Below are 26,035 nucleotides of genomic sequence, written 5' to 3'. Positions count from 1 at the left end.
GGATCTGGCTCAAGGGTTGCCCAGCCCGACCGCGAAGGCACCTCCTGCAGGAACCTCAGGGGAGTCGGGGGATCTGAGCGGGTGGGGTAGGGGCGGGCGGGGCCTCCGCGGCGGCGGGCGGGGCGTGGGTGGGTCTTCGGTCTCCGAGCCGACCCCTCCCCCGGCTGGTCTGCAGCCCCGCCCCGGCCCCTCCCTCCGGCCTGTGCGGCGGGTCCGGCGGCGGCGCCGGCGCGGGGACAGGCGGAGGCGCGGGACGTGGGGCGGCGCCGCGGGCACTGCCGGGCGGACGGGCGCTGGCAGCAGGGGCAGCGCCGCGGACTCCTCGGAGTGGCCGCAGTCCGGGTCTTGGCCCTCCCATCCTGCCTGGCCGCGGTGAGTGCGACGGGCGGCCCCCAGGGGTGCGTTTGTGTTCCTGTCTGCCCGGGTCCCGGTCTGGATCGGAGCGGTGATGTGTCTGTTCGAGTGGCTGTGGGTGGGGGCATAGATGCTTTTCAAAAGCTGTGCCTGTCTCTGTCCACGTGAGGCGTGTCCCTGTCCGTGAGAGCCGTGGGGGGATTCTTCGGGCTGTGGCTGCTCACGTGAGGTCCATGTTTGAGGGGGGAGGCGCGGGTGGATGGGTGATGGTTCCTTGGAAGAGCGCAGGGTTTGGGAGCTTGTGTATGTTGGCGGAGGGTGTCGAACCGTGCGGCCGAGGATGATGGGGGGTGGGGGCGCGGGTGGGGTTGCTGAGTGGGACTCTGGAATCTAGTGGCCCAGCTTGTCTGAGGGTTCCTTTCTCCCTGGTGCAGACACTTCCACCCCTTGCTACCCCCTCCGTCCTCAGGCACCAAGAGGCCCATCGGCGGGTATAGAGGACACCCTTTCCTCCTCTAGCCCTGGCCTCAGGACGGGCAGCCTCATCCGGAGGTTGTTTCTTGTAGGAAAGGACCCTTCTGTTTCCCATGCAGCCAGGGCCCCGCCTGGAGGACCCCAGGCTCCTCCCTGGTTCTGGCCTCCTCCCTTCTGGACTTGGCTTCAGATCATGGGCTGCAATCCTGCAGGGACAGATGGTTGCAGGTTGGAGGGGCAGGCTGCACCCCAGGGAGGTCAGTCCGCTAAAGGCCGGTCCTGAGCTTGTTCTTGTGCAAGGGTCTCTAATGTGGAAAGCATAAACCAGGACTGGCCCCTGAAGGAAGATGAGATCTGGAAGGCTGGAGCAGGTGCAGAGGTCTTTTTCACAGGTCTCTCCCTGCCTGTCTGTCCAGCTCATCAGTGCCCATTCATCCCCTAAGCAGGGCTGTGATTTGCTGCAGAATTGGAGTCAGCTGCAGGCCTGACAGGTGCCCTGCCTCCCTTGGCTTGCATGCCTCCAGTGACAGAGCACTTACTACCTTCTGCTATGGGGAAGCTTCTTTATGTTGAGTGGAGGTCTTTTTCCTTGGAACTTTGTTCCCTTGTCTTGTTATTGCCTTTGATTTTGCCTCTCTGTCTGGTGAGAGGGAACTGCAGTGATTTAAACATGGCTCTCTTGTCACCAACATATACTGAGCACCTCTGCGTGCCAGGTGCTGCCTCAGCCACTCAGGGGACAATGGCATCCTTGCTGAGAGAAAAGCCTGAGCGAAGACCCATAGTTTGTATAGCACTTGTGTTCAGAAAAATAGGGCAAAATCATTTTGCTAGGCTAGGGTAGAGGGTGTTCAGAAGGAGTATCATTGGTGACCTCAACTCAGCAAGAGAGGTAGATAACTACAACCACTGTCTAACACACCTAACCTTGCTGTGAAAACCAGAAATCAAATACTCAAGGTTGTACAAGGTTGGATTTGATCATGGACACATATTACAATCTGTAGAGATCTTTGGCTGGACAGAGAACCTTGGGAATCTCAGATTTGGGGAAGAAAAAGACATGCCCCCCCTCCCACACAGAATTTGCAAGTAAGGGGATGGAGTAGGAACTTGTCCAGGGTCTTACCGTGCATTAGTGAGGTTAGTGAGAGTCAGGACTAGCCCTTGAATCTCCTGACTTTTAACCAAGACACATTTTAGGAACAGAAGCAAGGATATAGTCATAGCGTATATCTGAAAATTGAAGGATGAGAAGGAATTGAGAAGACTCCCAGGATTCTGGCTGATGGAGCTAGATGGATGGTGGTGGCTTTTATTGAGATGAGAGATGCAGCAAGATGAATAGGTTAGGGGAAAGTGAAGTCAGTTTTAGACTAGTCTCTAGCATCATCCCTGTCCTAGGTACAGCTAGATATACAGGTCTGGGTTCAAAAAAGTTTTCTGCATAGGAGATAAGACTTTGGGAGTTGTTGGCAAGTGGATGGTAACTGAAACCATGGGAGATGGTGAGATCTCCCAGAGTATGAAAGTTAGGGGAGAAAAAGCCCTAGAACAAAGCCCTGAGGAACTAGACAGATAAGAAATGGACAGTGAAGGAGCAGCTAGAGAGGCAAGTAGAGAACTCACATCAAGTGGGTCTTGATAACATCAAGTACAGCCACTGCCTTTTTGAGTCTTGCTCTCTTGCCCAACTGGTCCATGCTTCTTAATTTTTCATGCTTCTGTTCCTTGATTTACTGTTTTCCCAATGTATTTATCCTGTTTGTCCCCTAGGATCCAGTTCATATATTCCTTCTTCTGCAAGTTTTCTTTATTCTCCTCCCCTACCTTCAGAGTTAGATACTTCCTCCTGTTTACTGCCACTGTACTTTGAATATGTTAATATCATGACACTTATCACATTGTAGGTTATATATTTACAAGTCTGATTCCCACCCTAGTCTGAGAACTTGTAAAGGACAGGGAGTATGTCTGTTTCAGCATTGTGTCTCCAGTAACTGTTTTAAGGACCTTGTCCAGAGTGCCCAGGAAATTTGATTGCTTGATAGGTTGATCAGCTGATTGAATGGTTCATTCACCGCTCAGTCTGGCAGTAGGGGGCGAGGAGAGTGGTACTGCAGATTTCATCACTTTCATTCCTTGCCAGTCTTACTGCAAGGGTTCCTTGGCTTTGAGGACTTTACATCCTCCAAGGTTTCAACTGTTCCAGAGAAACCCCAGAGACAGTAACCTGCAGCATTTGTCATTTTGCTGAGGCTTCAAATGATCAAGTACACTTGGAGGCTAGTGAACAGGAGAAAGTCATTTTCAGAAGTGAGTGAATGTAACTGGCCTCTTGCAGCCACTGTTTAACAAAGCTTTGGTCACCCACCTTTACTCACAGCTGTGTAAGTAATGTATACTGGGACTCCCGTGAGGTTGTAGGGGGAAGTCCTAGAGGAAATTAGATGCTGCTTGAGAATTTGGAGAAACTGAAAAGCCTTGAAACACATCCTTTGCAGATGTCAGAGATCTAGTGGAATCAGCACTGACTGCCCTCATTTGCTCACAATCGACTTCCTCTTCAGTCCCCTGGATCTGGCTTCCTTTCCTCCAGTCCTTAGAAACCACACTCCCTGGGGTTAATACAAGCTTCTTTAGGGCTTTAGATCATGGGAACTCTTTGCAGCATTTCACAGCGAAGACTGTTCTCTTATCCATGAAGCTCTCTTTTCCCTTTGCTTTCAGGATATCTTTCCTGATTCTCCTGCTTCTTTGGCCACATCTTTTCAGCTTGTTTGCAGGCTCTGCTTCCTTAAATGTTGAAGTTCCTTGGGGCACAGTCACAGGCTCTGCTTTCTCATCTTATACCCTCTCTGGATGATGTCATCCACTTCCATGGCTTCAGGCACCATGTCTACACCGAGGACTCCAAATTCATTATCTCCAGTCGAGACCTCTTTCCTAGGCTCCAGCTTATCTTTCCAATTGCCAGCTGGATCTCCACTCGAAAGTCCTGTAGGCACCTCAGATTCCTTTTGCTAAACACTGAGCCTGTCACCCTCCCATTCAAACTGCTTGTCTTTCAGAGTTTTCAAGCTAGAAAACTATGAATCATCTCTAATTCTTTCTTCTCCCTCTATTATTCACATCTAATAACTGGTCACCAAGTTCTGTGATTTCTTGCTATGAAATCCACTTCTCTCGCCTCCCCTTTGCTCCTCCACTAATCAAGGTCACTCTCATCTCTTCTCTAGAATATCATGGCAGTGTCTTAACTTTCAACTTGTAACACCCTTCATCTTTTTTCCACACTGCAGTCAAAAATTTACTCTCCTCTCTCCCTCACCCTGTACTTAAACCCTCTCCACCTCCCCACCCTGCCTCTAAAAGGTTTCCTTTGCTCTTTGGATAAAGGCTTAATCCCCTACCAGTGTAGGGTAAAGTCTAAATTCCTTAATAAGACCAACAAAGCATTGTGATCTAACTGCTGCTTACCACTCCATCTCATTTCTTAGCCCTCCCCTGTCACAGTGCTTGATTCAGTCTCCTGTTGCAAAAGACATGCCCTCTGTAATTCTTACCCATCCTGGAGCTCTTGAATGGCCTTTTCTTCTGGAGAATTCCCTTGACCTCCAACCTTTAGTACCTTCTTCCCCTGCCCAGGATTTAGGTTAGGTGACTCTTAGCAATCTGTCCTTCCCCATCATAGCCCTCACCGTATTGCACTGTAGTAATCTATTTATTGGGCTTCCCTGGAGGTTCAGACGGTAAAGAATCCACCTACAATGCTGGAGACCTGGGTTCGATCCCTGTGTTGGGAAGATCCGCTGGAGAAGGGAATGGCTACCTACTCTTATTTATTAGATTGTGAAATCCATGAAGGCTAAGCTGTGACTATTTATCTTTGTATCCCCAGACCTAGCAGAGGTGCTGAATAAATGCTGAAAGAGGAAACCTCAATTAAAAGATGGGAAGGATAAGGGATGCAGAGATGGCAGTAGGCAGCCTGAGGAAGCAGGGTGAAATCTCAGCTCTGAGTTCAAGATCTTCTGAGTGTCTGCTGTGATAAACAGTTCATTTAAACCATGTCCTATAGGACCTTGGGGGCAGTGAGGTGGGAGTGGTGGAGTAGAAGCCCAGGAGAGGAAGGGAGCCTAGCGATTTAGGCCAGGGCGGGGGCTGGGGGTGCTGGGGAGTGGGTATGACCTAAGCAGCTGCGTGCCCAGCACGTCTGGGTGGGGAACTGAAGCAGGAAGGGGAAGGGAGGGAGGAGCTGTCAGTGCCTGGATGGAGCCCAATCCCCGCCCCTGTGTGACAGGCTGGGAGAGCCCCTTGGGCTTGGAGAGAGGCGGAGCCTGACTTCCAGCTGCCTGAGAAGGGCCCGGTGGACCACTCCTACTCTTCCTCCCAGCCCTCCCCTTTGCCGACAGAAGCATCAGCTTGGCCCTGGCCCTGTCCCTTCCGCCAACCCTCAATCTGTCCTCTTCCTGCTGGGTTGTTGTCTTTGTATTAAGTCTCCAGATTCAGAGCCCATCGTATCTGGAGAAGGAACCTCAGAATCCCAGTGCCCACATCAGGGGAGGATGCTCACAGGGATGCCTTCCACCCTACCCATGCCCACCCTCACATAAACATGAGACACATGCAGCCAAGCCTCTCTCCTGCCCCTCCACAAACCTGGAGAGGGCTCTGGACTGGCCCCATTGCATTCATTCATTCTTCATTCACAATGTGTTTAGAGAGGCCCATGCTACATTGAGCTGGGCACAGAAAGGGATGGCTTGCTCCTCGTCACTGCCTGTTTTGAAGTAGTCTGATTATCTTTCTGCCTCCTTTCATGGCCATGTTTCTCTCTTAAATGGTTTACATCCACTGTGTTAATTTCTTCATCTCCAGTCATCCTTCCATCACTCTGACTTAGCTTCTGCCCCTTCCTTTCCACCACACCCAAATCTGTTGGATACTCTTGGTCTTTATTTTCTTTCACTGCTTCTTCTTTCTTGAGTCACCCTCTTTCCTGGATTTCCTTGATCCCATACACTCTTGCAACTCACTCCAGTACTCCTGCCTGGAAAAACCCATAGACGGAGGAGCCTGGTGGGCTGCTGTCTATGGGGTCGCACAGAGTCGGACACGACTGAAGTGACTTAGTAGCAGCAGCAGCAGCATACACTCTTGATCTTCCTCCCATCCCTCTGGGTTCTCCTTCACTCTTCACTCTCTGTCTCTAGATGGTCCCATCCATTATCATTGCCATGTGTGCATGCATGCTGTCACTTCAGTTGTGTCTCTTTGTGACCCTATGGACTGTAGCCCACCAGGCTCCTCTCTCCATGGGATTCTCCAGGAAAGAATACTGGAGCAGGTTGTCATGCCCTTCTTCAGGGGATCTTCCCATCCTAGGGATCGAACCCGAGTCTCTGGCATCTCCTGCATTGCAGGTGGATTCTATACCCACTGAGCCACCTGGAAAGCCCCACCATTGCTTTAAGTATCATTAATATGCCAGTACTTCCAAGTCCAAAACCAGTCCAGACGTCTCCCTTGAGCTCCTATATTCTGCGCCTTACTTGACAACTCTACCTGTTATCACATCTCAGGCATAGCGTGGCTAAAATGGAATGGCCCAAATCAGTTCCTCAGCTTCAGTGTCTCTGGGCACAGTCTACCATCTGCTCAGGGGAGAAACCTGTGAGTCCTTATTGCCTTATTCCTTTCCCCTCCACATCTGGTCAGTCATGATATCCTTTTGACTCAACCTTATGGTTATTTCTCAGCTCAGTATACCTTTTTGCTTATAGGCTGGTGGCTCAGATGGTAAAAAGTCTGCCTGCAAACTGGGAGACCTGGGTTCGATCCCTGGGTCAGGAAGATCCCCTGGAGAAGGAAGTGGCAACCCACTCCAGTATTCTTGCCTGGAAAATTCCATGGATGGAGGAGCCTGGAGAGCTACAGTTCACGGGATCACAAAGAGTCAGACACGACTGAGCAACTAACACACTGCTAATACCCAATATCAGCTTATGTAAAGAACTGGGATAGCCTCCCAAGGGGTCTTCCTGCTTCCACCTGGCTCTTCTTCAATCCTCGTAGCCACCAGAATAGCTTTTTATTTTTGTTTTTTTGTAAATTGCATCATTTCCCTCCCAATTTGGGATAAAACCCAGATTCTTAACATCAAGGTCCTTTGTCATCTCATTCCCAGAGTTACCTCCAGTCTTTTATTCCTTTGTTCTAACCATGTGGTCCTTTTGGGTTCTCAATGACCTTTTTGCCTAAGAACTTTCCTTCATGCTGTTCCTTGAGCCTGGAATAAATTCCCTCCCTCACTCCCTAATGCCTCTGCCCTCATCCCTGCCATTTACCTTCTAGCCCTCAATGCTCTGCTTAAAAGTCATCTGCTTGGAAAGGCCTTCCTCAATCACCCAATTGAAATCTCATAACTTTCTCATAGCATCCTTTTCTTCTGTATAGCACTCCCCTCCCCCAGTTAGTATGTATGTATATATTCATTTATTTACTTTTAAAATATCTGTCACCACCTCCCCACCACAAGGACAGTGACCATATCTGTTCTGTTTATCACTCTATCCCCAGTGCCTGTACAAAGTAGGCACTTGGTAAATAGTTATTGAATTACTGAATTTCTTCAATAAATACAAACCAATCCTAATATCAGACTCTGTGCTAAGTGCTAGGATTACAAATGAATAAAATGTAATACCTCTCTTCAAGAACTCTGCATACAGTGGAGGAAACCAAGAAACAACAAGAAAATTACAGTGTAGTGTATAAGGGCCAAGAAGGAGGAAATACAGGGTGCAGAATGGAGCAAAGGTGGAGCACCTCATCCAGACCCCAGGAAATCAGGGAAGGCCTTCTGGAGGAAGTGACATTTACACACAGACCTGAAAGATAAGCGAGAAATTAGTCAGACAAAGTAGGGGTTAGAAGAGGATCTCAGGCAGAGGGAACAGAAAGTGTGACTGCCCAGAAGCAAAAGAGAATGAGTTTTCCAGGAACTGGAAAGAAACCAGTGTGACTGCTCACAGAATCATGAGATGTGAGGTTGTAGAGGGAGGTATGGGCCAGACAAAGCTAAGCCTTGTTGGCCATTTTAAGGAGTTTGGACTTTGTCCTCTGGACAATGGGGAACCATTGAAAGAATTTAAACAGGGAGTTAGTGACAAGATGGAATCTGTGTTTAGAAGCTTCATTCTGGCTGCAAGGGGGATTGATGAGAAACAGGCAAGGAGACCAGGACACCAGTTAGGTTGTTGCTGTATCGTTGGAGAGGATGGGTGGCAGCATGAATTGAGAGTGGTATCTGTGCATTTGGAGTAAAGGGGATACGTTACTTGGGAGGCAGAATCCATGAGACCTGGATACTGATTGGATGTGGAGAAGAATGTGACCCTGGGCAGTTGTGCTGGGAGCTGGGTCAGAGAACAGCTAGAAGGGTTGCGGGTGGCCAGAGGAGAGACACTCTATCAGAAAAGCCTCCTGGGGGAGGGTTTAGGGAAGGCAAAGGAGATAAAGGTGGGTGTGTCAGTGAAAATGGACATCCCTGTACGTGCACTTGACGGACACAAGTGTGAATCCTCAAAACAACCATTTGAAGTAGGGATTAGTATTCCCATAACTGTAAATTATGGAAACTGAAGCTCAAAGAGGATATATGAATTGTCCAAGGTCACATAGCTGGGAAGGGGCTGAGCTGGGTGCTGCTCTGGTCAAAAGCACAGGCATCCGTCTAATCTGATGCCTGTGCTTTTGACCAGAGCAGCAGGCTCAGAGGGCTCCCAGTCCACCTACTTCACCTTGCTCCATTCCAGGCAGGGAAGAGACGGGGCTAGTGCTCTTCAGGGACTGTGGGTGGTGGCGATCAGGTGGGGGGAGTGCCGGCTTCCCTGGTGCTGACCATCTCTCTGGGTACAGGCTGGTGTGAGTGGCAGGAGCCACCCGTGGGAACCATGGCGAAGAGGGAGGACAGCCCTGGCCCGGAGGTCCAGCCGATGGACAAGCAGTTCCTGGTGTGCAGCATCTGCCTGGATCGGTACCGGTGCCCCAAGGTGCTGCCCTGCCTGCACACCTTCTGTGAAAGGTGAGGGGGTGTGTACCGGGGAGGGATGAGGACCTTGCACGCCCTCTGGAGAAGGGAGTGGCGTGTGTAAACCTGTAAGAGGTGAGGGAGATGTGTGCACACGTGGAGGGGAGCAGATGAACCCCGACCTACAGGAGATGAAGGTTTGGGCCTGCGAGGGGACCAGTGGTTTCCTAACACTGGGCTGTGCATCCTGCCTAGAACGGGGCCTTCTGTGCCTCTGCCCAAACCCTGAGGCAGCCTTCAACATCACCAGAGAAATCAAACAGAACTGAGGCTCTCAACCAGCTCTGGCACCAGAAATTTCTGACCAGTGGGAGGATGTGCAAAGCTAGGTTTATCCTCCCTGCCCATCCTCATTGTCGTCCTGAGGTACTGAGTGAAAGGCAGCCCCTCCCAGCCTCTGGGCTTCTGTCTATTATTCATTCACTCAACAAATATTTATCAAGCAACTACTATGAACCAGACCTGTCCTGGGTGCTGGGCAAGCAGTGATAAGCAAAAACAGATATGATACTTGCTCTTAAAAGGCTGACAGTATAGTGAAGGAGGAAGATAGTAATCAAATCATCATACAGCCGGATAAATGTAATATTGCAGATAAGTGTAATATTGATATAGATAAATGTAATATTGCACCCTGAGTGAGTACTGCAAATAAAGTGCTCAGATGGGATCTGTTAGAATTTAGAGAATCGAGAAGGCTTCCCTGAGGTCTGATCCGGAGGCTGGATGGGAGTTAACTGAGTGAAAGGAGTGGTCAGAGCCTTCCAGGCAGAAGGCAGAACACGGGGAGGCCATGTGGCATGAGGAACTGCATCAGATGAGAGGCTCTAGAGGAAGCCTGGTGAGACTGGAGCATAGCGAGTGCAGTTGAGAGTGGCCTGGGACAGAGTTGGAGCTCAGACCGAGAGGGGCTTTGCGGACCTCTTGGGGAATTTTGTTCTTACCCTGAGAGCCACGTGAAGCCTTTGAAGGGTTTCATGCATGATCACATCTGTATTTTGACAGTATTCTCTCTCCAGCCACATCCCTTATTGCTCTGCAGTAAGTTACCAGATCCCTGGGTCTTGTCTCCACCCAACCCCGCCCCCTCAACCCCTTCACTGAACCTGGCTCTGCCCCAGGGATGCTCTTCCCTTTCAGTCCTGCTCTTTCAGGTTCCAGCTCTACTGCTCTGTCTCCTCTTCATCAGCTGGAAATAGTCTCAGCCTTCCTGTCTGTTCTTACATCAGCCTGGCTGACTTCACTACCTACCTATGCCCTTTAGTTCTTGACTGTTTCTCCAGGGATGCCCTCCATACCACTTCAGTCAGACACCCTCCCAAAGACACCCTGGATCTTGCCATCACCCAAAATAATGCCACTTCTTCTGTGGCCACAAGCTCCAGCATCCCACTCTTGGCTCCCATCACTCCACCTTCAGTACACCAGCTTTGACTGGATGTAGCTGTCTAATGCCTTTGACAGCTCCCTCTTCTCCCAGTCACCCACTCCTTCCTGGACTCCCTGTCTTTTCTACCCATTCTGAATCCTATGCAGACCATACACCTTTGTCCTCTTCCAAACCCATGTGGCAGAAGCCTAATCCTGGATCTGAGCTGTAATTATATGTCTCCACACCTTCTCCTACACCCAGATCACTGAGCACTCCTGGAAGAAGATCAGCGCCTAAGAATTTATAACAATAGCTACCATGTATTGATTGCTCACTATTTGCCAGGGACTGGCTAAGTGATTTACATGTATTGATTTACTTAATCCTTTCAACAGATACTTTATTATCCCCATTTTTAGAGAAGAGGAAACTAGGGTTCAGAGTCCTTAAGTAATTAAGAAATATTTCCAAGGCTCTGCAGCAAGTTAAATAGTCAAGGTCTGAATCCAGGTTTGACTACAGAGCCTTCTCTCCCAACTACCACTCATTCACTTATCCCTTGGTCCCTGCTCTCAAAGACTTATGCTCTAGTGAGAAGTGATGGACAGTAGGCAAGCAAATAATCAAACAGGAGAGTCACAGTTTGGACTGTTTTCCAGGAAATAAATAGGGAGCAGGTGAAGGTGGTTGGGCCAGGGGCTAGTCTACGTAGAGTCATCAAGGAAGGCTTCCCCAAGGAAGTGATGTTTGATCCGAGACCTGAGGATGAGCAGGAAACAGGCATATGCAGGTTGTTCCAGGCATGGGGATCATCTTTGCACTGTTTCATCCAAAACCCTTAAGGAAGGAGTAATTGGGCCATGTTCAGAGACCAGAGGAGAATGCATGAGTAAGGAGGAAAGTGGGCTGAAGTGAGGTAGGGAAGAGTCAGAACAGTTCATGGGGGAGCTTGGCAGTTTTAGGAAAGTGTTTGAAGTTTGTTCTAAAGGCAGTGGGAAACCCTGGAGGATTTTCTTTAGCAGGGAAATAATGTGACATAAATTGGGTTTTTCAAAGCTCATTCTGGCTGCTGTGGAAGAGTGGGTTCTACAGAAGCAAGAATGGAAACAAGAATCCAGTTAGGAAGCCATCATAAGCCAAGCATGAGCAACACATAGGATGGGGTTCTTGATAAGTTCAAAAGTATTCTGCAGGGTAAACCCCAGATTCAGTGAGCTTGGGAGAGAGCTACAGGGGAAACTAAACGGAATGGTTGAAATGCAGACTTCAGAGTTGATGAGACATAGGTGGTACTGGGAACATGGGAGTAGATAGCTGAGGTTAAGTAGAGGAAAAAATCCTGGGGGTAAGGGGGTAAAGAGGTTTAGGAACTAAGAAATCTTTTTTTTGTTGTTGTTGTTTCTCACATCATGCATAAATATGTGATCTTAGTTCTCTGACCAGGGATTGAACTCATGCTCCCTACATTGGGAATGCAAAGTCATAACCGCTGGACCACCAGGGAAGTCCCTGGAACTAAGAAATCTTGATGGTGGGTGAATTACTCTGTGGATGTCAGAGTCATTGAGAATAAGGGCAGGAGTGTGTGTTGGGGTGGGAGGGGAGTAATAGAAGAAGAGAGTGAGCCAGGAGAAAGACTTCAGCCAATGGGGAAGCAACCATTAAGTCAGCAGAGACAACAGCAAGGTGGAGTGTTGTAGACAGAAGGCCTGAGCTTCCAAGGAGCTGAAGAAGGAGAATTTAGAAATGTTCCCGTTGGGGGTGGGGAGGACTCAACCCACCTTCTGGCCCCGAGGAATGTGGAGTATGAGACCAAAACCACCCTCAACTTGAGAAGACTGAAGGGGAAACTAGGTCACAAATAAGTTAATATTTGTGAAGCACTTAGAACTGTGCCTGGCACACAGTGTTTGTTAAATAAATAAGATGATTAATTCAGATCAAGAGGTGTAGACAACATTAAGAGGGGAGATTGAGGATATGGGAAACTTTGCACCAGTCAGATCTTCCCTCCACAAATTGGTGATCTCCAAACATGGTGGCTTTAGTGGTAAAGAGACTGCCTGCCAATGTAGGAGACTTAAAAGACACAGGTTCAATCCCTGGGTCAGGAAGATGCCCTGGAGGAGGATACTGCAACTCACTCCAGCATTCTTGCCTGGAGAAGTCTATGGACAGAGGAGCCCGGCAGGCTATGGTCCATAGAGTCTCAAACAGTTGGACACGACTAAAGTGACTTAGCATACAAAAAAACACAGCTGCTATAAGCCTGTTTCTAGTAAGACCCCTCCCCTCCTCCCTTCAGTGCTGAATCCTAGCCTCCTTGTCCTCCTGGACCCGCCTTCGCCCACTCATTTGTTTTCAGCCGTTAACCTTACCTAAGGCAAGTTAGGCATCCTAATTTTGGCCACTGGTGCTCAAGTACAGCCACCTCCATTTCCCTCTCCATCCATCCACTCCTCCTCTTCAAGCCAACCTGAGCCACTCTCCCATCCCCAGACCTTGTCCCATGTCTTCTAGTCTCTTCCCTCCCTCCTCTGCTGGCTCGTCAATTTATAAACATGCTCAAGCCCCCCATTACAGATAAGAACTCCCCTTTGTCCCTCTGTCCTTCCCAGGTGCCATCCTACCCCTCAACCTCCTTTTTACTCAAACTTCCAACCTCCCATTCACTCTTCAGTTGGCAACATTTTCCCATCCTTGCCTTCCCTGACTCAGCTGCTTTTGACACTGGTGACTACTCATTCCCTGCTTCTGGAATTGCCTCTCTCACTTGGCTGCCCTGACACCACCTCTCCTTCTATGTCTCTGCCCGTTCCTCTTTGCTCTCCTCATTCAATATTTGCTGGGTCCTGCTCTTGGCACAGTAATCCCCTTCTTGGTGATCACATCCTCTGCCATGGCTACATCTGAAGGTGGGTGGCCTCCCTCTCTCTCTAACCTGCCTTCTCCCCAGCTGTCTACGGATCCCCTCTGCCTGCATGTCCCAGTGTTACAGTAAACTCAATCAGGCCAAGGCTGAACCTCCCTGTAAACTAGGCCTCTTTCTGTGTTTCTCATCGTGGTGAATGGCACCACCATCCACTTAGTCGTCTAAGCTAGGATCCTGGGAGTCAACCCAGGCTCATCTTTCACTCCCCATATCTAATCAGACAACACCTCCCACTGGCTGGACTTCTTAAACACTTCTCAAATTTGTTCCATTTTTGTCTACATTGTTACTGTTCTGTTGCTCAATCATGTCGGGACTCTTTGCGACCCGGTGGACTGCAGCATACCAGGCTTTCTGTCCTTTACCATCTCCCGGAGCTTGCTCAAACTCATGTCCATTGAGTTGGTGATGTCATCCAACCATCTCATCCTCTGTTCTCCTTTGGTCTACATTGCTCGTGCCTAAATCCAGGTCTTCCTCACCTCTTGCCTAGACTATTACAAGAGTATCTTGCATAAGCACATGCGTTACCTTGGATCTGCCTCTCGTGTTCACTCGCTTTGTTATCTTGGAGCACTTAACCTTTCTGAGTCTGTTAACAATCATCGAGTGTACAGTACGTGGCACATTGCACCTAATAAATGGTAGCTGGGTGCTAAGGGAGAAGATGCTACCACTGCTTGTCTGCTGTCCCATCATATTCATAGTCACCTTCCACACAGAGAGAGTGAAGAGGAGCTTGATAAAGCATAAACCTGGCTTTGTCATGCTCCTGCAACTCCCTCCTGCCATTGGGATACCTTCTAAGTTCCTTGGTGTGGCCCAGGAGCCCTCCATGAGCTGGACCCTGCCCCTCTCTCCAGACTTCCCTTACCATTCCTTGCCTTGGAGTCCTCTCCAGCCACCTCGAACTGCTTATAATGTCCTAGTCATACTGTGCTGTTTCTGGTCACCTTCTGTCTCTGGACCCCCCTTCCTCCTCTCCCTGCTTCCTCTGGTCAGACGAACAATTATTTGTCCCTGAAGATTTTGCGTATGTCACCTCCTCTTCTGCCCTTCCTGGCTACCCGCTCTACCCACCCTTGGCCAGATGCCCCTTCTGTGAATTTCTTTATTACTACATGTTCTGTGTTCCTTATGTTTATTTATTTGTTTTGACTGTGCTGGGTCTTTGGCACACGGGCTTCTCCAGTTGTGGCGTGCAGGCTTTAGAGCATGCAGGTTCAGTAGCTGTAGCGCCCCTGTTTAGCTGCAGTATATGGGGTCTTAGTTCCCTTACTAGGGATTGAACCCTGACTCCCTACAGTGAGGGGGTTAACCACTGGACCACCAGGGAAGTCCCTGTGTTCCTTATATTAATGATCAGTAATACTAATACCCGTACATGAATTTGAGCAAACTCTGGGAGATAATGGAGGACAGAGGACTGGTGTGATACAGCCAATGGGGACACAAAGAGTCAGGCACGACTTAGTGACTGAACAACAACAAATACTAATAGTCTACAATATATACTTTCTGTGAGTCATGGGGTTGTCAGCACCTTACATTTAATCCTGCGTACTTTGTGAAGCCTGTCCAGTCTCCATCTTACAAAGGAGGGGTCCTTAGTACATAAAAAGTTAAGTAACTTGTCAGGGGTCACATAGCATAATAGGTGACGGACCTGGGAATTGAACCCAGGCCGCCTAACTTCAGGACCCATGCTTTTAATCATCACACTGTTTACTTCTACAAACTCTAATTTTGTTACTTTCTTTTCCTCTATAGACTGGAAGTATTTTAGAGGTAGGCACTGTGTTTTATCTTTGTATTCCCAGAGCTTGGCACAAATTTGGCAAGAGTAGGCAGTCAATAAATGTTTAATGAATTAATGGCAGGGGGGTGGGGACAGGCAGTCGCACATTTTCTGTGAGAAGGGTTTGTAAACACCTGTGAAAGCTGAACCTGTGTTTGTGCACCCTGCGAGGAATGCGGATACGTCTGCCCTTCTGAGAGACGTCAGGGGTGTGTTTCCACTCAGTTGTGAGAGAGGAGGCCTCTTACCCCTGCTGGCAGGACAGGATGCGTGTGCCAACCAGAGCGGTTTCCAAATGAATGTAAAGCGCACCTGTGAGGAGAGGGATTGGCACCCATAGCAGGTGAGAGGAGGAGTGTGCTGACACCACCTCACCCCTTCATTCCTCTGACGCCCCCTCCTCCCTGGCCAGATGCCTCCAGAACTACATCCCTGCCCAGAGCCTGACACTGTCCTGTCCCGTGTGCCGGCAGACGTCCATCCTCCCCGAGCAGGGCGTCTCCGCGTTGCAGAACAACTTCTTCATCAGCAGCCTCATGGAGGCCATGCAGCAGGCACCTGATGGGGCCCACGACCCCGAGGACCCCCACCCCCTCAGCGCAGTGGCTGGCCGCCCCCTCTCCTGCCCCAACCATGAAGGCAAGGTGGGCCCAAGCAGGCCCAGTGAGGCCAGGACTTGGGGTGGAGGGGCAGGAGAGGTCGGGGAGGGGGCTGAGAGGCTGTGGGTGAGAGGGTATTTCTCTGGGTAAAGTGGTCCAGGTAAGGGGATGCACCTGGAAGGTGAGAGGCAAGGCGGGCAGGTGGGGGAGGGGAGGGGACAAAGAAGTCTGGTGTCTAGTGGGTGCCTGACTGGAGTCCTTATGCCGCCAGACGATGGAGTTTTACTGTGAGGCCTGTGAGACGGCCATGTGCGGGGAGTGCCGCGCCGGCGAGCACCGGGAGCACGGCACGGTGCTGCTGCGCGACGTGGTGGAGCAGCACAAGGCGGCCCTGCAGCGCCAGCTCGAGGCGGTGCGCGGCCGGTAGGCGCCTGGCGGGAAGCGGGCTGGTGGAGCCCTCTGGGGTGGTGCTTTCACAGGGGCAGAGAGAGACCCTGGGGAGGGTGGAGATACGGGGAGGTGGCAGGGAGGGGAATTCGCCCAGGGCAGCGGTAGGGTCCCCAGGGAGAAGGAACGGGTTGGCGCGGGCACCCTCAAGCAGCCCCAGTATGAGATGCTCCCCCTCCCCAGACTGCCACAGCTGTCCGCAGCTATCGCCTTAGTCGGGGGCATCAGCCAGCAGCTGCAGGAGCGCAAGGCAGAGGCCCTGGCCCAGATCAGCTCAGCCTTCGAGGACCTGGAGCAAGCGTTGCAGCAGCGCAAGCAGGCTCTGGTCAGCGACCTGGAGGCCATCTGTGGGGCCAAGCAGAAGGTGCGTCTGCTCACCGTTTCCCACCTCCGTCCATCCTGAGACGGCCTGCTGCCTTCCCTGCCTTTCCACACCTGTGCACACCTTCCCCTGGCCTCTGCTTGCCACCTCCTCACGTGGTCAGTAGGTGCTGCGGGCATCTGTCCTTTGTCCATACTCACCCTCTGGTATTTCTTTCATGCCATAGTACAATCATCAGGAATCACAAGAAACACCCCCTTCCCAGCCGTCCCCCCACCACACCAGTCTGCTCACCCAAACCTCCCGGAACCCCTCCTCAGGTGTTGCAGACCCAGCTAGACACGCTGCGTCAGGGTCAGGAGCACATCGGCAGCAGCTGCAGCTTCGCGGAGCAGGCACTGCGCCTGGGCTCGGCGCCGGAGGTGCTGCTGGTGCGCAAGCATATGCGGGAGCGGCTGGCGGCTTTGGCGGCGCAGGCCTTCCCGGAGCGGCCCCACGAGAACGCGCAGCTGGAACTAGTCCTCGAGGTCGACGGGCTGCGGAGATCGGTGCTCAATCTGGGCGCACTGCTCACCACCAGTGCCACTGCACATGAGACGGTGGCCACGGGCGAGGGCTTGCGCCAGGCGCTGGTGGGCCAGCCCGCCTCGCTCACCGTCACTACCAAAGACAAGGATGGGCGGCTGGTGCGCACGGGCAGCGCCGAGCTGCGTGCGGAGATCACCGGCCCGGATGGCACGCGCCTGCCGGTGCCCGTGGTGGACCACAAGAATGGCACGTACGAGCTGGTGTACACGGCGCGTACGGAAGGCGAGCTGCTCCTCTCGGTGCTGCTCTACGGACAGCCGGTGCGCGGTAGCCCCTTCCGCGTGCGTGCCCTGCGCCCCGGGGACCTGCCACCTTCCCCGGACGACGTCAAGCGCCGCGTCAAGTCTCCTGGCGGCCCGGGCAGCCACGTGCGCCAGAAGGCTGTGCGAAGGCCCAGCTCCATGTACAGCACGGGCGGCAAACGGAAGGACAACCCCATCGAGGATGAGCTAGTCTTCCGAGTCGGTACAGCGGGGCCGAGGGCTGAGCCAGAAGGGGCGGGGCGGGGCGGACAGGGGGCGGAATGGGTGCGGCCAGAGGCTCAAAATGACCTCAGTGAGAATTTTTGTCTGTTTGTTTCCATTCCATCTGTTCCCCACAGGGAGTCGTGGAAGGGAGAAGGGTGAATTCACCAATTTACAGGGTGTATCCGCAGCCAGCAGCGGCCGCATAGTGGTAGCAGACAGCAACAACCAATGTATCCAGGTAAGCTCTTCCCTAACACCAAAATAGAGGTTCTCAGGCTATGGCCTACTCAAAAAAGAAAGAGTATCTCCGGAAGGAAAGGTGAAACCCTGCAGATAGTACCCTTCCTTAAAGAACAATGAATCATAGCACCACCCCTCACCCAGCCACTTGCCACCCCAACCTCACTGGCCACAACAGTAACCAGCAACTTTACAGTTAGGCACCAGGGTTTACTGAGCTGGCAGCCTCTACCTGCCAGGCTGTGGTCAGGCCAGACCGGCTCCTGGACCCCGAAGATCTGGCTCATTCTTCCTTCCCCTCTGCCTCCCCTTGAGTCTCTACTTGGCTGGCTTACATCCTGCCCTTTCCACCACCATGTGGTCAGGATGCAGGTCCGCACCTCCCCTACTATCTCAACGTGCCTGTGTGTCATCTGTGCTAGTCTCTGCAAATGTCCAGTTGACGAGACGGTCAAACAAGGGTAACTTGTGAAAGCGGTGCCTTCCAGTGTCTAGAACGTAATGCCTTTCATAGGTGCACTGGCCCTCCTAGTGCCTCACGCACCTGAGTGGACCATCCACCACTCAAGGGGACATGGTCTCTGCTGCAGTCTGGGCTCCAGAAAGCTAGAAAATGTGGTTTTCTCTCTCTATTCCTTGTAGTGAGCCTAGGAGCGGGCAGAGCCTAGTGGCAATCACCAGCGTGCTAGACGCAGCAGCTCAGTTCAAAGCTCAAGGTCTGAAACCAGACACCTGGGCTTGAATCCTAGTTCTGCCACTTACTGACAAGTCATGTGACCCCTCTAAGCTTTGGTTAACTCATGTGTAAAATTAGGAAAAGAATACCTCAGAGGGCTGCCTGACATAATGTACTGTGCTTGACACTGAGTGAACCTTCTAACGTTAGCTGCTGTTAACAGTATCATTGTCCAGGTGGGGGCTGTAAACAAAAGCCAGGAGGTGGGAAGGTGCTGGAGGAGGCTGTTCAGGGGGCTGGAGGGAGATTATATTAGGAGTGAAGTATCTGAGTTCACGCTGTAAGTGGTTTGGGAGCAGAAGCTATGGGATTTTGATTTTGATACTGCACAGGATTGCTTCTAACTACTATAAACTTTCAGTTCTTGGAAACATTTTGTCAGACAGCAAAACTTGTCCTTGAGCCTTACTTCACACCTGTGCATTTAAACTTCTCCTGACCCTCTGCCTGAGTACCCCGTCACAGATACGGCTCTCCCAAAGGTCTGTCACCTGAGGCTCAGCTCCACCTGGCCCTTGCTTTCCTCCTAGCAGACTGAAGGAGCCAGGGACTCTTGCATGAGTGTGTTCCTCAGCCTGTCTAGCCTGCCTTTATTCCCACCCTGTTGCTAAGTGCAGAGGAAAGGAGAGGCTCAGGTCAGCACAGGGAAGCATTTGGGTCCATCCTGCATATCGTGGAGTAGAACAGGTGGATGAGGCCTGCTGTGTACCCTCCACCCTCCCACTCGGTTCCTCCTCCGTATGCCAAGGGTGCTTTTTGGCACAAAAGTTGAGCTTGGGGAAACTTCTCCTGGGGTGGACACACATGTCACTTTGTCTCCCCAACAAGGGACTGTGCTTGTCCGTTGTTTCCAGGTGGGAACTTAAGAGGGAGGGCCTAGTGCAGCCCCCTCCTCGCTCCAAATACTTCCCCTGCAGCAATCCTCCTGGCCCTGCCCCCCCGCCCCAGCCACCTCATAGCTGCTAGGAGCCTGGCTTTCAATTCTAAAGCTGGGTTTCTGCTGCTTTCACTCTGGTGTCCTCAGGTCTGGTATGGGCCAGGCTTCCAGATGGACTGTGACTCCCCCCTTGGTTCATGAGGATTGGAGTCCTTGTGAACTTTTCCTCCTTTGGAGCTGGCTATGGTGGCAGCCAAGACAAATCTCCTTGTGTTGAATCTGCATCAGCTGACAGAAGAGAAAAAACATTTTGTGATTTTTGAATGAAGGATTTGATTTGGCTGTATTACCTCCTTGTGTAATTAATTGTCTAAGTCCAGAAATTTTATCAGCTCTTTTGTGGAAAGCACCCTGATTTCTTTCAGGCAGAATGTTAATCACATTGTCCTCTGAGCTCCCTCAGCCTTTTGCCATGGCCCTTTTCACTCTTTACTAGAATCACTTGCTTGTTTTATTTTTAGCCTCTCACCCAAGTAGACTCAGGTCCTGAAGTTGCTTACTGCTATTGTGGCATAAGAGAGAGATGTTAAGGGTCAAATTAGGGCACTGGTAGATTCTAGAGATAAGGAAGCAAATATGGCAGGTTTTGATGAGCCATCAGATATCAAAGGAGAAGGAGGGATCAAGAATTGCGGCGCTTGGTGCCCTGGGTAGGTGGTGTTGCTGTTCGGAAGCGGGCCTGGGAATAAGTTGATGAATTCACACTTTCATGTGTGGTGAGTTTGAGACAACTGCAGTACCCGAGGAGAGGTGTCCAGTTCTGGTCTGGGAGTGAGCTGATGGATTCATTCATTTGTTGAATGTCTGCTCTGCGCCAGTTGCTATATCAGTGCTGCAATGCAGCAGCGAACAAAATAGACACGGTCCATGCCCCACCTAGGGCTTACATCCTTAGAAGGGAACAAGGCTACTTAGCAGTTATTTAGTTACAGAAGTGACAGTTGTTATGAAAAGAGAGAAAAAGTGTGTATCATGGAGACCTAACTTTATATGTATATATTGATTCAGGTAGTCGAATTGATCATTAAAAGCTTCTCTGAAGAAGTGACCTGGGAATTCTGAGAACTGGAAGATGAATTGGAGTTGGCCAGTTGTAAGGGGTAGGATAGGACAGGATGAGAAGAGTAAGACCTCCGTAAAGCCTCAGTGTTGAGATAGAAGCGAAGCTGCTCGGAGGGAAGGACGCAGATGTGTTGCTTCACTGCTGATCTGGCTGTAACTTTCTGTCTCTGTCGCAACAGCTTTTCAGCCCGTAGTGCCTGTCTTCTTGTGCTGCAAGTGCTGTCCCAGCACAGGACCAGGGCAGAACCCAGCGGCTGTTCTGATCAGACAGGGAGGGCATGATGGAAGGTCCATCTCAGGAAGAAGTGATGTCCATAGGTGGGCCCAATTCCAACATCCCAGCAGGCTTGAAAAGTGAGGATGACGCAGGTGTGGGGACCTCGGTCCACTAAAGAGGGAAGAAGTCTGGATCAAGAGCAAGGCCAAGGCCTATAACTTGAGTTCTGCAAGGCTGCTCTTGGCTCTGATTTACCTTGTGTCCCTAGAGTTATAACAGAGACTTAGGCAGAGAGAGATGTTTTGGCTGTGAGGAATAAGCAAGAGGCTTAGCTATAGAGAAGAGGAGCATTAAAGTATTGTTTTAAGGATGGGGACACTTGACCATGTTGCTAAGGTGGGGGAAGTAGAAGCAGGGGTGAGAGGTTGAAAGGTTTATTCTGTCCAGATTACTTTATCAGCCGCATAACCTGGAGGGGCTAATCCTTGTCCCTTCCCCCAACCCTCACCTAACCCTTTCTTGTCTGCTACCAAGTCCTGTTGAGTCTTCTACCGTATGTCTCTTGAGTCCATCTACTTCCCTCCAGCAAGTGCCCTAGTCCAAGCCAGCATTAGTTCTCCCCTGGATCACTGCAGCACCTCTGTCTAGTCAGCAATTTCCAGTCTCGACGTCTCCCTGCAGCCAGAATGCTCTTTTTTTTTTTTTTACTCCTTTTAAAATAAATTTTTGGCCATACCATGTGATGTATGAGATCTTAGTTCTCCAGTCAGGGATCAGACTCTCACCCCCTGCAGTGGAAGCACAGCATATTAACCACTGGACTGTCAGGGAAATCACTCATGTGCTCTTTCTTAAAAAGCTCCATGGGCTTTTTCCAGCACTACTAAGCAGTTCTCCAATTCTCAGTGGACACTGACCAGCGATCCTATGAATTTAACTCAATTCGGATACTACCTGAAGGTGGCATCACACCCCACAGGTTAAAGGCTCAGCCCCATGAGATGGCCCTCTTCGGAGGCTAATCGACAGTTCAGGTTGTCACCTATACTCTGACCCACCAGCTGTAAATTGGAAGTTCCTACATCCCACTCCTTGGGTTCAAATAATTAGATACAGCAGCTCACAGAATTTAGAGAAACATGAATTATGTTTATCAGATCATTTATTAGTATAAAGGGTATTATAAAAGATATAGGTGAACCGACAGAGAAGAGGTACATAGGGTGAGGTCTCCTAGTGTAGGAGCTTTGGTCCCTGTGGAACTGGGGAACACACCTTCCTGGCACCAACCCGGAAGCTCATCGAATCTTGTTGTTCAAGAGGATTTATAGAGCTTACTGTGTGCTCCCCACCCCTTCTCCTTCCCAGAAGTTGGTGGGCCGAGCTGAAAGTTCTGACCCTTTGATCAAATGGTCTTTCTGGTGACCAGTCTCATCCCCAAGCTATCTAGGGGTCCCACTCTAAGTCCCTCGTTAGCATAAACTCACAAGGGGCTCCTTGTGAATGACAAAAGACACTGCTACTGATCAGGAAATTTTTTCAGGGTTTGAAGAGCTCTGTGCCAGGCACTGGGGACAAAGACAAAAAAAAAAACCCAAATATATTTCATATTATAGCACAGAGTCAGATCTTGTCATTCTCCTGCCCAGAACTTTTCAGTGACTTCTCATCATATCCAGAATAAAGCCGCCTTCTGTTCTTTACGGAAATGCCCATTGCAGTCCAGCCACACTGGACAAGTAATGCCCAGGCTGGACTCAAGTACTGCACATATTGCACTCTGCCTTTTACATACTGTTGACTCAGCTTAAAGACCTTTCTTCCTCCTCCTTTACTCGCCAACTCTGGCTCATCTCTTGGCATCCTCATGAGGCTGTTAACGCAGATTGCCCCTGCTCTTGGAGCCTTTCCTGACCACCTGTCACCCCGTTCACATCCTCACAATCCCAGTCACACCTCTGCTGCATGTCCCCTAAGGTCTGCCCTGTCTGATTCTGCCCTGTACCCCCAGCAGGGTGTCAGGAAGTGCTGGTTGAGTGATGAATGAATGGGGGGGAGTCTCCTCCCTCAGGATCTTGCTCCCTTCCCTCTGTGCCCACAGTCTCTCCCCTCCTGCCCTCTCCCTCCCTCGCTCCTCTGCTCCAGGTTTTCTCCAATGAAGGCCAGTTCAAGTTCCGCTTCGGGGTCCGAGGGCGCTCACCCGGGCAGCTGCAGCGCCCCACGGGTGTGGCCGTCGACACCAATGGAGACATTATCGTGGCAGACTATGACAACCGTTGGGTCAGCATCTTCTCCCCTGAGGGCAAGTTCAAGGTGAGAGGCCTACGGTCACTCTACTCTGCAGCCTTGGTGGCCAGCCTCGCTGACCTTTCTACTGCCTCCTGGTGGTCTGGGCCTGGACTGGCCGATCCATCCTCAGCCTCAGGTTCTGTTTTGGCACCAGGCTGGGACTGCTCTCTCCACCAGGCAGCCCCTAACGGGTAACCCCTTCCTCCAGACCAAGATAGGAGCTGGCCGCCTCATGGGCCCCAAGGGAGTGGCTGTAGACCGGAACGGACATATCATTGTGGTCGACAACAAGTCCTGCTGCGTCTTCACCTTCCAGCCCAATGGCAAGCTGGTGGGCCGTTTTGGGGGCCGCGGGGCCACTGACCGCCACTTTGCAGGTATTGGAGGAGGATTTAGAGATCTCGTTCCTGAAACTCCAGCCCCAGAGAGCTCCCCTATATGCCCCAGTTCTAAAGACCCCTTCTCCTATATTCTAGCCCTAGGGGACCCCGTCCCTCCACCGTACCCTAACACCATCACCCCAGAGACCCCCACCATCTCCTCACAGCCCAGCTTTGTCATCACAAATGTTCTTCCCCACTCGGCTCAGTCTCCCGGCTTACTGCCAGAGAGCCCACTTTGTATTTTCAGGGCCCCATTTTGTGGCTGTGAACAACAAGAATGAGATTGTAGTGACGGATTTCCATAACCATTCAGTGAAGGTCAGTGTCCTCCCTCCCTCCATGACCACTGTCCCAGTATCCTTTCCTCCTCCGCAAGACCCCATTCTCCCTCACCTCCCTGCTTTCTCCCCCAAGATCATTCCTTTGCTCAATAAACATTTGTGACGCAGCTGCATTGTCCCAGGACCTGTGCCCGAAGCTGGGGATAATCACTATGTTAAAGCAAATATGGTCCCTATCTTCTTGGTTTTGGTCTAGTGGGGTTGAGAAAAAGGTGCCAGGATATTGTAATTAATGTGATGTGACAGATGCTGCGCTACGGGAGTGCAGGGAGACTAGGTGAGGGCATCGCAAGAGCACGTGACTTAGTGAGACTGAAAATGACCTAAAGCACAAGTGGGAATTAACCAGAAGACAGGAACAGGAGAAGCCGAGGAGGTGGAAACTCTTACCAGGTAGTTCAGGTGAGGTTTGAAGGGGGGGGAGTGGTGCCAGGTGAGAAACGAGGCTTGCTCACTCCCTGCAGGGGCTTGCTCTCTTCCTGAGAGTTATGGGGAGTCACTGAAGGATTGCAGGCAGGAACGTGATGCAATCTTGTGTGTCTTAGGAAGAGCGCTCTGGCTGGGGAGAGACTGGAGGCAGAAAGATCAGTCTTTTGCAGTAATCCAGCTGAGCACCATTGCAGTGGCAGTGTATGCATAGGGTACAGATTTGACACAGACTCAGCGGCTTATGGTAATTCACTGGAGGTCAGGCCCAGGAGAAGGCGGAGTTGAGAGTGACTTGTGGCCATCAGCGTGTTGCCAGTCACTGGGAAGGAGAATGAACTGCCTTCCCGGGGAAGATGAGCTGCCCAAGGGACGTCAGCAGGGGTGTCCAGTAGGCAGTGGGATGCGTGGACGTGAAGCCTAGGGAGAGGAAACTGGTTTCCAGCTGCAGATCCGGGGTCCTCAGCCCTGGGCCTTCACCCCATCCCCCTCCGAGGCCCTGCCTCCTGCCTGAGGTGGGGTCCCCAGCCCCCAGGCCTTTCCTCTGCCAGGTTTACAGTGCCGACGGGGAGTTCCTCTTCAAGTTTGGCTCCCACGGCGAGGGCAACGGGCAGTTCAACGCTCCCACAGGGGTAGCCGTGGACTCCAATGGGAACATCATCGTGGCCGACTGGGGCAACAGCCGCATCCAGGTGAGGAAGGCCCAGGGGTGGCATGAGGCGGAGGTTTCCTGCTGGCCCCGTGCAACCCCCTCCCCAAATGCCGCTCATCTGCCTGATCTCGCCTCTCCCTCTGATCTCCACTCCCTCCCCAGGTATTCGACAGCTCTGGCTCCTTTCTGTCCTATATCAACACATCTGCAGAGCCACTGTATGGCCCCCAGGGCCTGGCACTGACCTCGGATGGCCATGTGGTGGTGGCCGACGCCGGCAACCACTGCTTTAAGGCCTATCGCTACCTCCAGTAGCTGCACAGGGGCCCTGCCTGGCTCATGGAGGGACGGACATAGGGGTGATTGGACAAGATGGTCTGGCCGGGAGGTGGGCCAGACCTGGCAGCACTGAATGTGGGCTGCGGGCGTGGGTGTGCCCGGTGCCCTCCCTCTCCCCCCTCCCAACCCCCCACGGTTGCACTTTATTTATTCGGTTCTTGCTTTGGTGACTGGGTGGGCCTGGACCATGGTCCCAAGGATGTGTGCAGAGCTTCACCCTCCCCGCCCCACCTTACACACCTCCCCATCTCCTCAGTCTGCTCCCCACCCCCCAGCCTGGGGCCAGAACAGCCTCTTACTCCAGGGCGAAAGTCCCTCTGGTTGTCTCCCTACCACCCTATACACACTGACAGAGGCAGCAATACCCCACCCCCCATATTAAATAAATGTGTTCACCACGATGGTCTTGTTGCTTTCATGTAGGATGGGGCTTGGAAGGGGAGATGAGGGTACAACCAGCTCTTGATGAAAAGAGGGGCAAGCAGCTGGCTTAGGGGACCCAGATTCCAAATGCGCCCTGATGTTTTGAAGCTTCAGGGGAAGAGAACAGAGAGGCAGAGCCCCTGGAACTCAGCCACCTCTAAATGCCTGTCCCCAGGCCCACATCTCCTGCAGAAGTAGGAAGGTCTTTGGTTCTCTGCTCTAGGGCTGAGAAAGGACCCTTACCCAAACACAGCCAGCAGCTGTGGGGAGAACAGATGTAAGGATGACAGCAATCCTTGAGGCGCAGGCCTGGGTTAGGGACCTGGGGCGAGCCGAGGCTATGGGAAACTCGGGGCATTGGAAAACTCAGTCCTGAAGACTTTGAGCTCTGCTTCATCCTCCTTCACTTCAAGCCAAGACTGCTGCCCTTTCCCTACAGTGGAACAAGGGTCCTAGCACCCCCTCCTGAGCTCTATTGTGCCAAGGTTTGGCTGCCAATTCCAAAGATAATTACCAGCAGCCTTCAGTGATTTGGGAAGTAG

The 26,035-nt window shown here is 51.5% G+C and overlaps 1 protein-coding gene across 1 annotated transcript; it reads left to right on the top strand.

The window, feature by feature from the left end:
- The first annotated feature begins 194 nt into the window (after positions 1 to 194).
- On the top strand, positions 195 to 25,463 carry TRIM3 (tripartite motif containing 3). Its single transcript, XM_065944359.1, has 12 exons — positions 195 to 372; positions 8,752 to 8,917; positions 15,438 to 15,669; positions 15,896 to 16,047; positions 16,255 to 16,435; positions 16,714 to 17,446; positions 17,583 to 17,686; positions 22,786 to 22,953; positions 23,138 to 23,306; positions 23,560 to 23,630; positions 24,631 to 24,771; positions 24,894 to 25,463. Exons 2-12 carry the CDS (start codon positions 8,787 to 8,789, stop codon positions 25,044 to 25,046), a joined length of 2,235 nt encoding a protein of 744 aa, XP_065800431.1. The 5' UTR covers positions 195 to 372; positions 8,752 to 8,786; the 3' UTR covers positions 25,047 to 25,463.
- The last annotated feature ends 572 nt before the right edge of the window (positions 25,464 to 26,035 follow it).

Source organism: Muntiacus reevesi, chromosome 9 (assembly GCF_963930625.1).
Source record: "Muntiacus reevesi chromosome 9, mMunRee1.1, whole genome shotgun sequence".
NCBI lineage: Eukaryota > Metazoa > Chordata > Mammalia > Artiodactyla > Cervidae > Muntiacus > Muntiacus reevesi.
The sequence above is the reverse complement of the archived record's forward strand: the minus strand, read 5'-3'. Positions and strand labels throughout refer to the sequence as shown.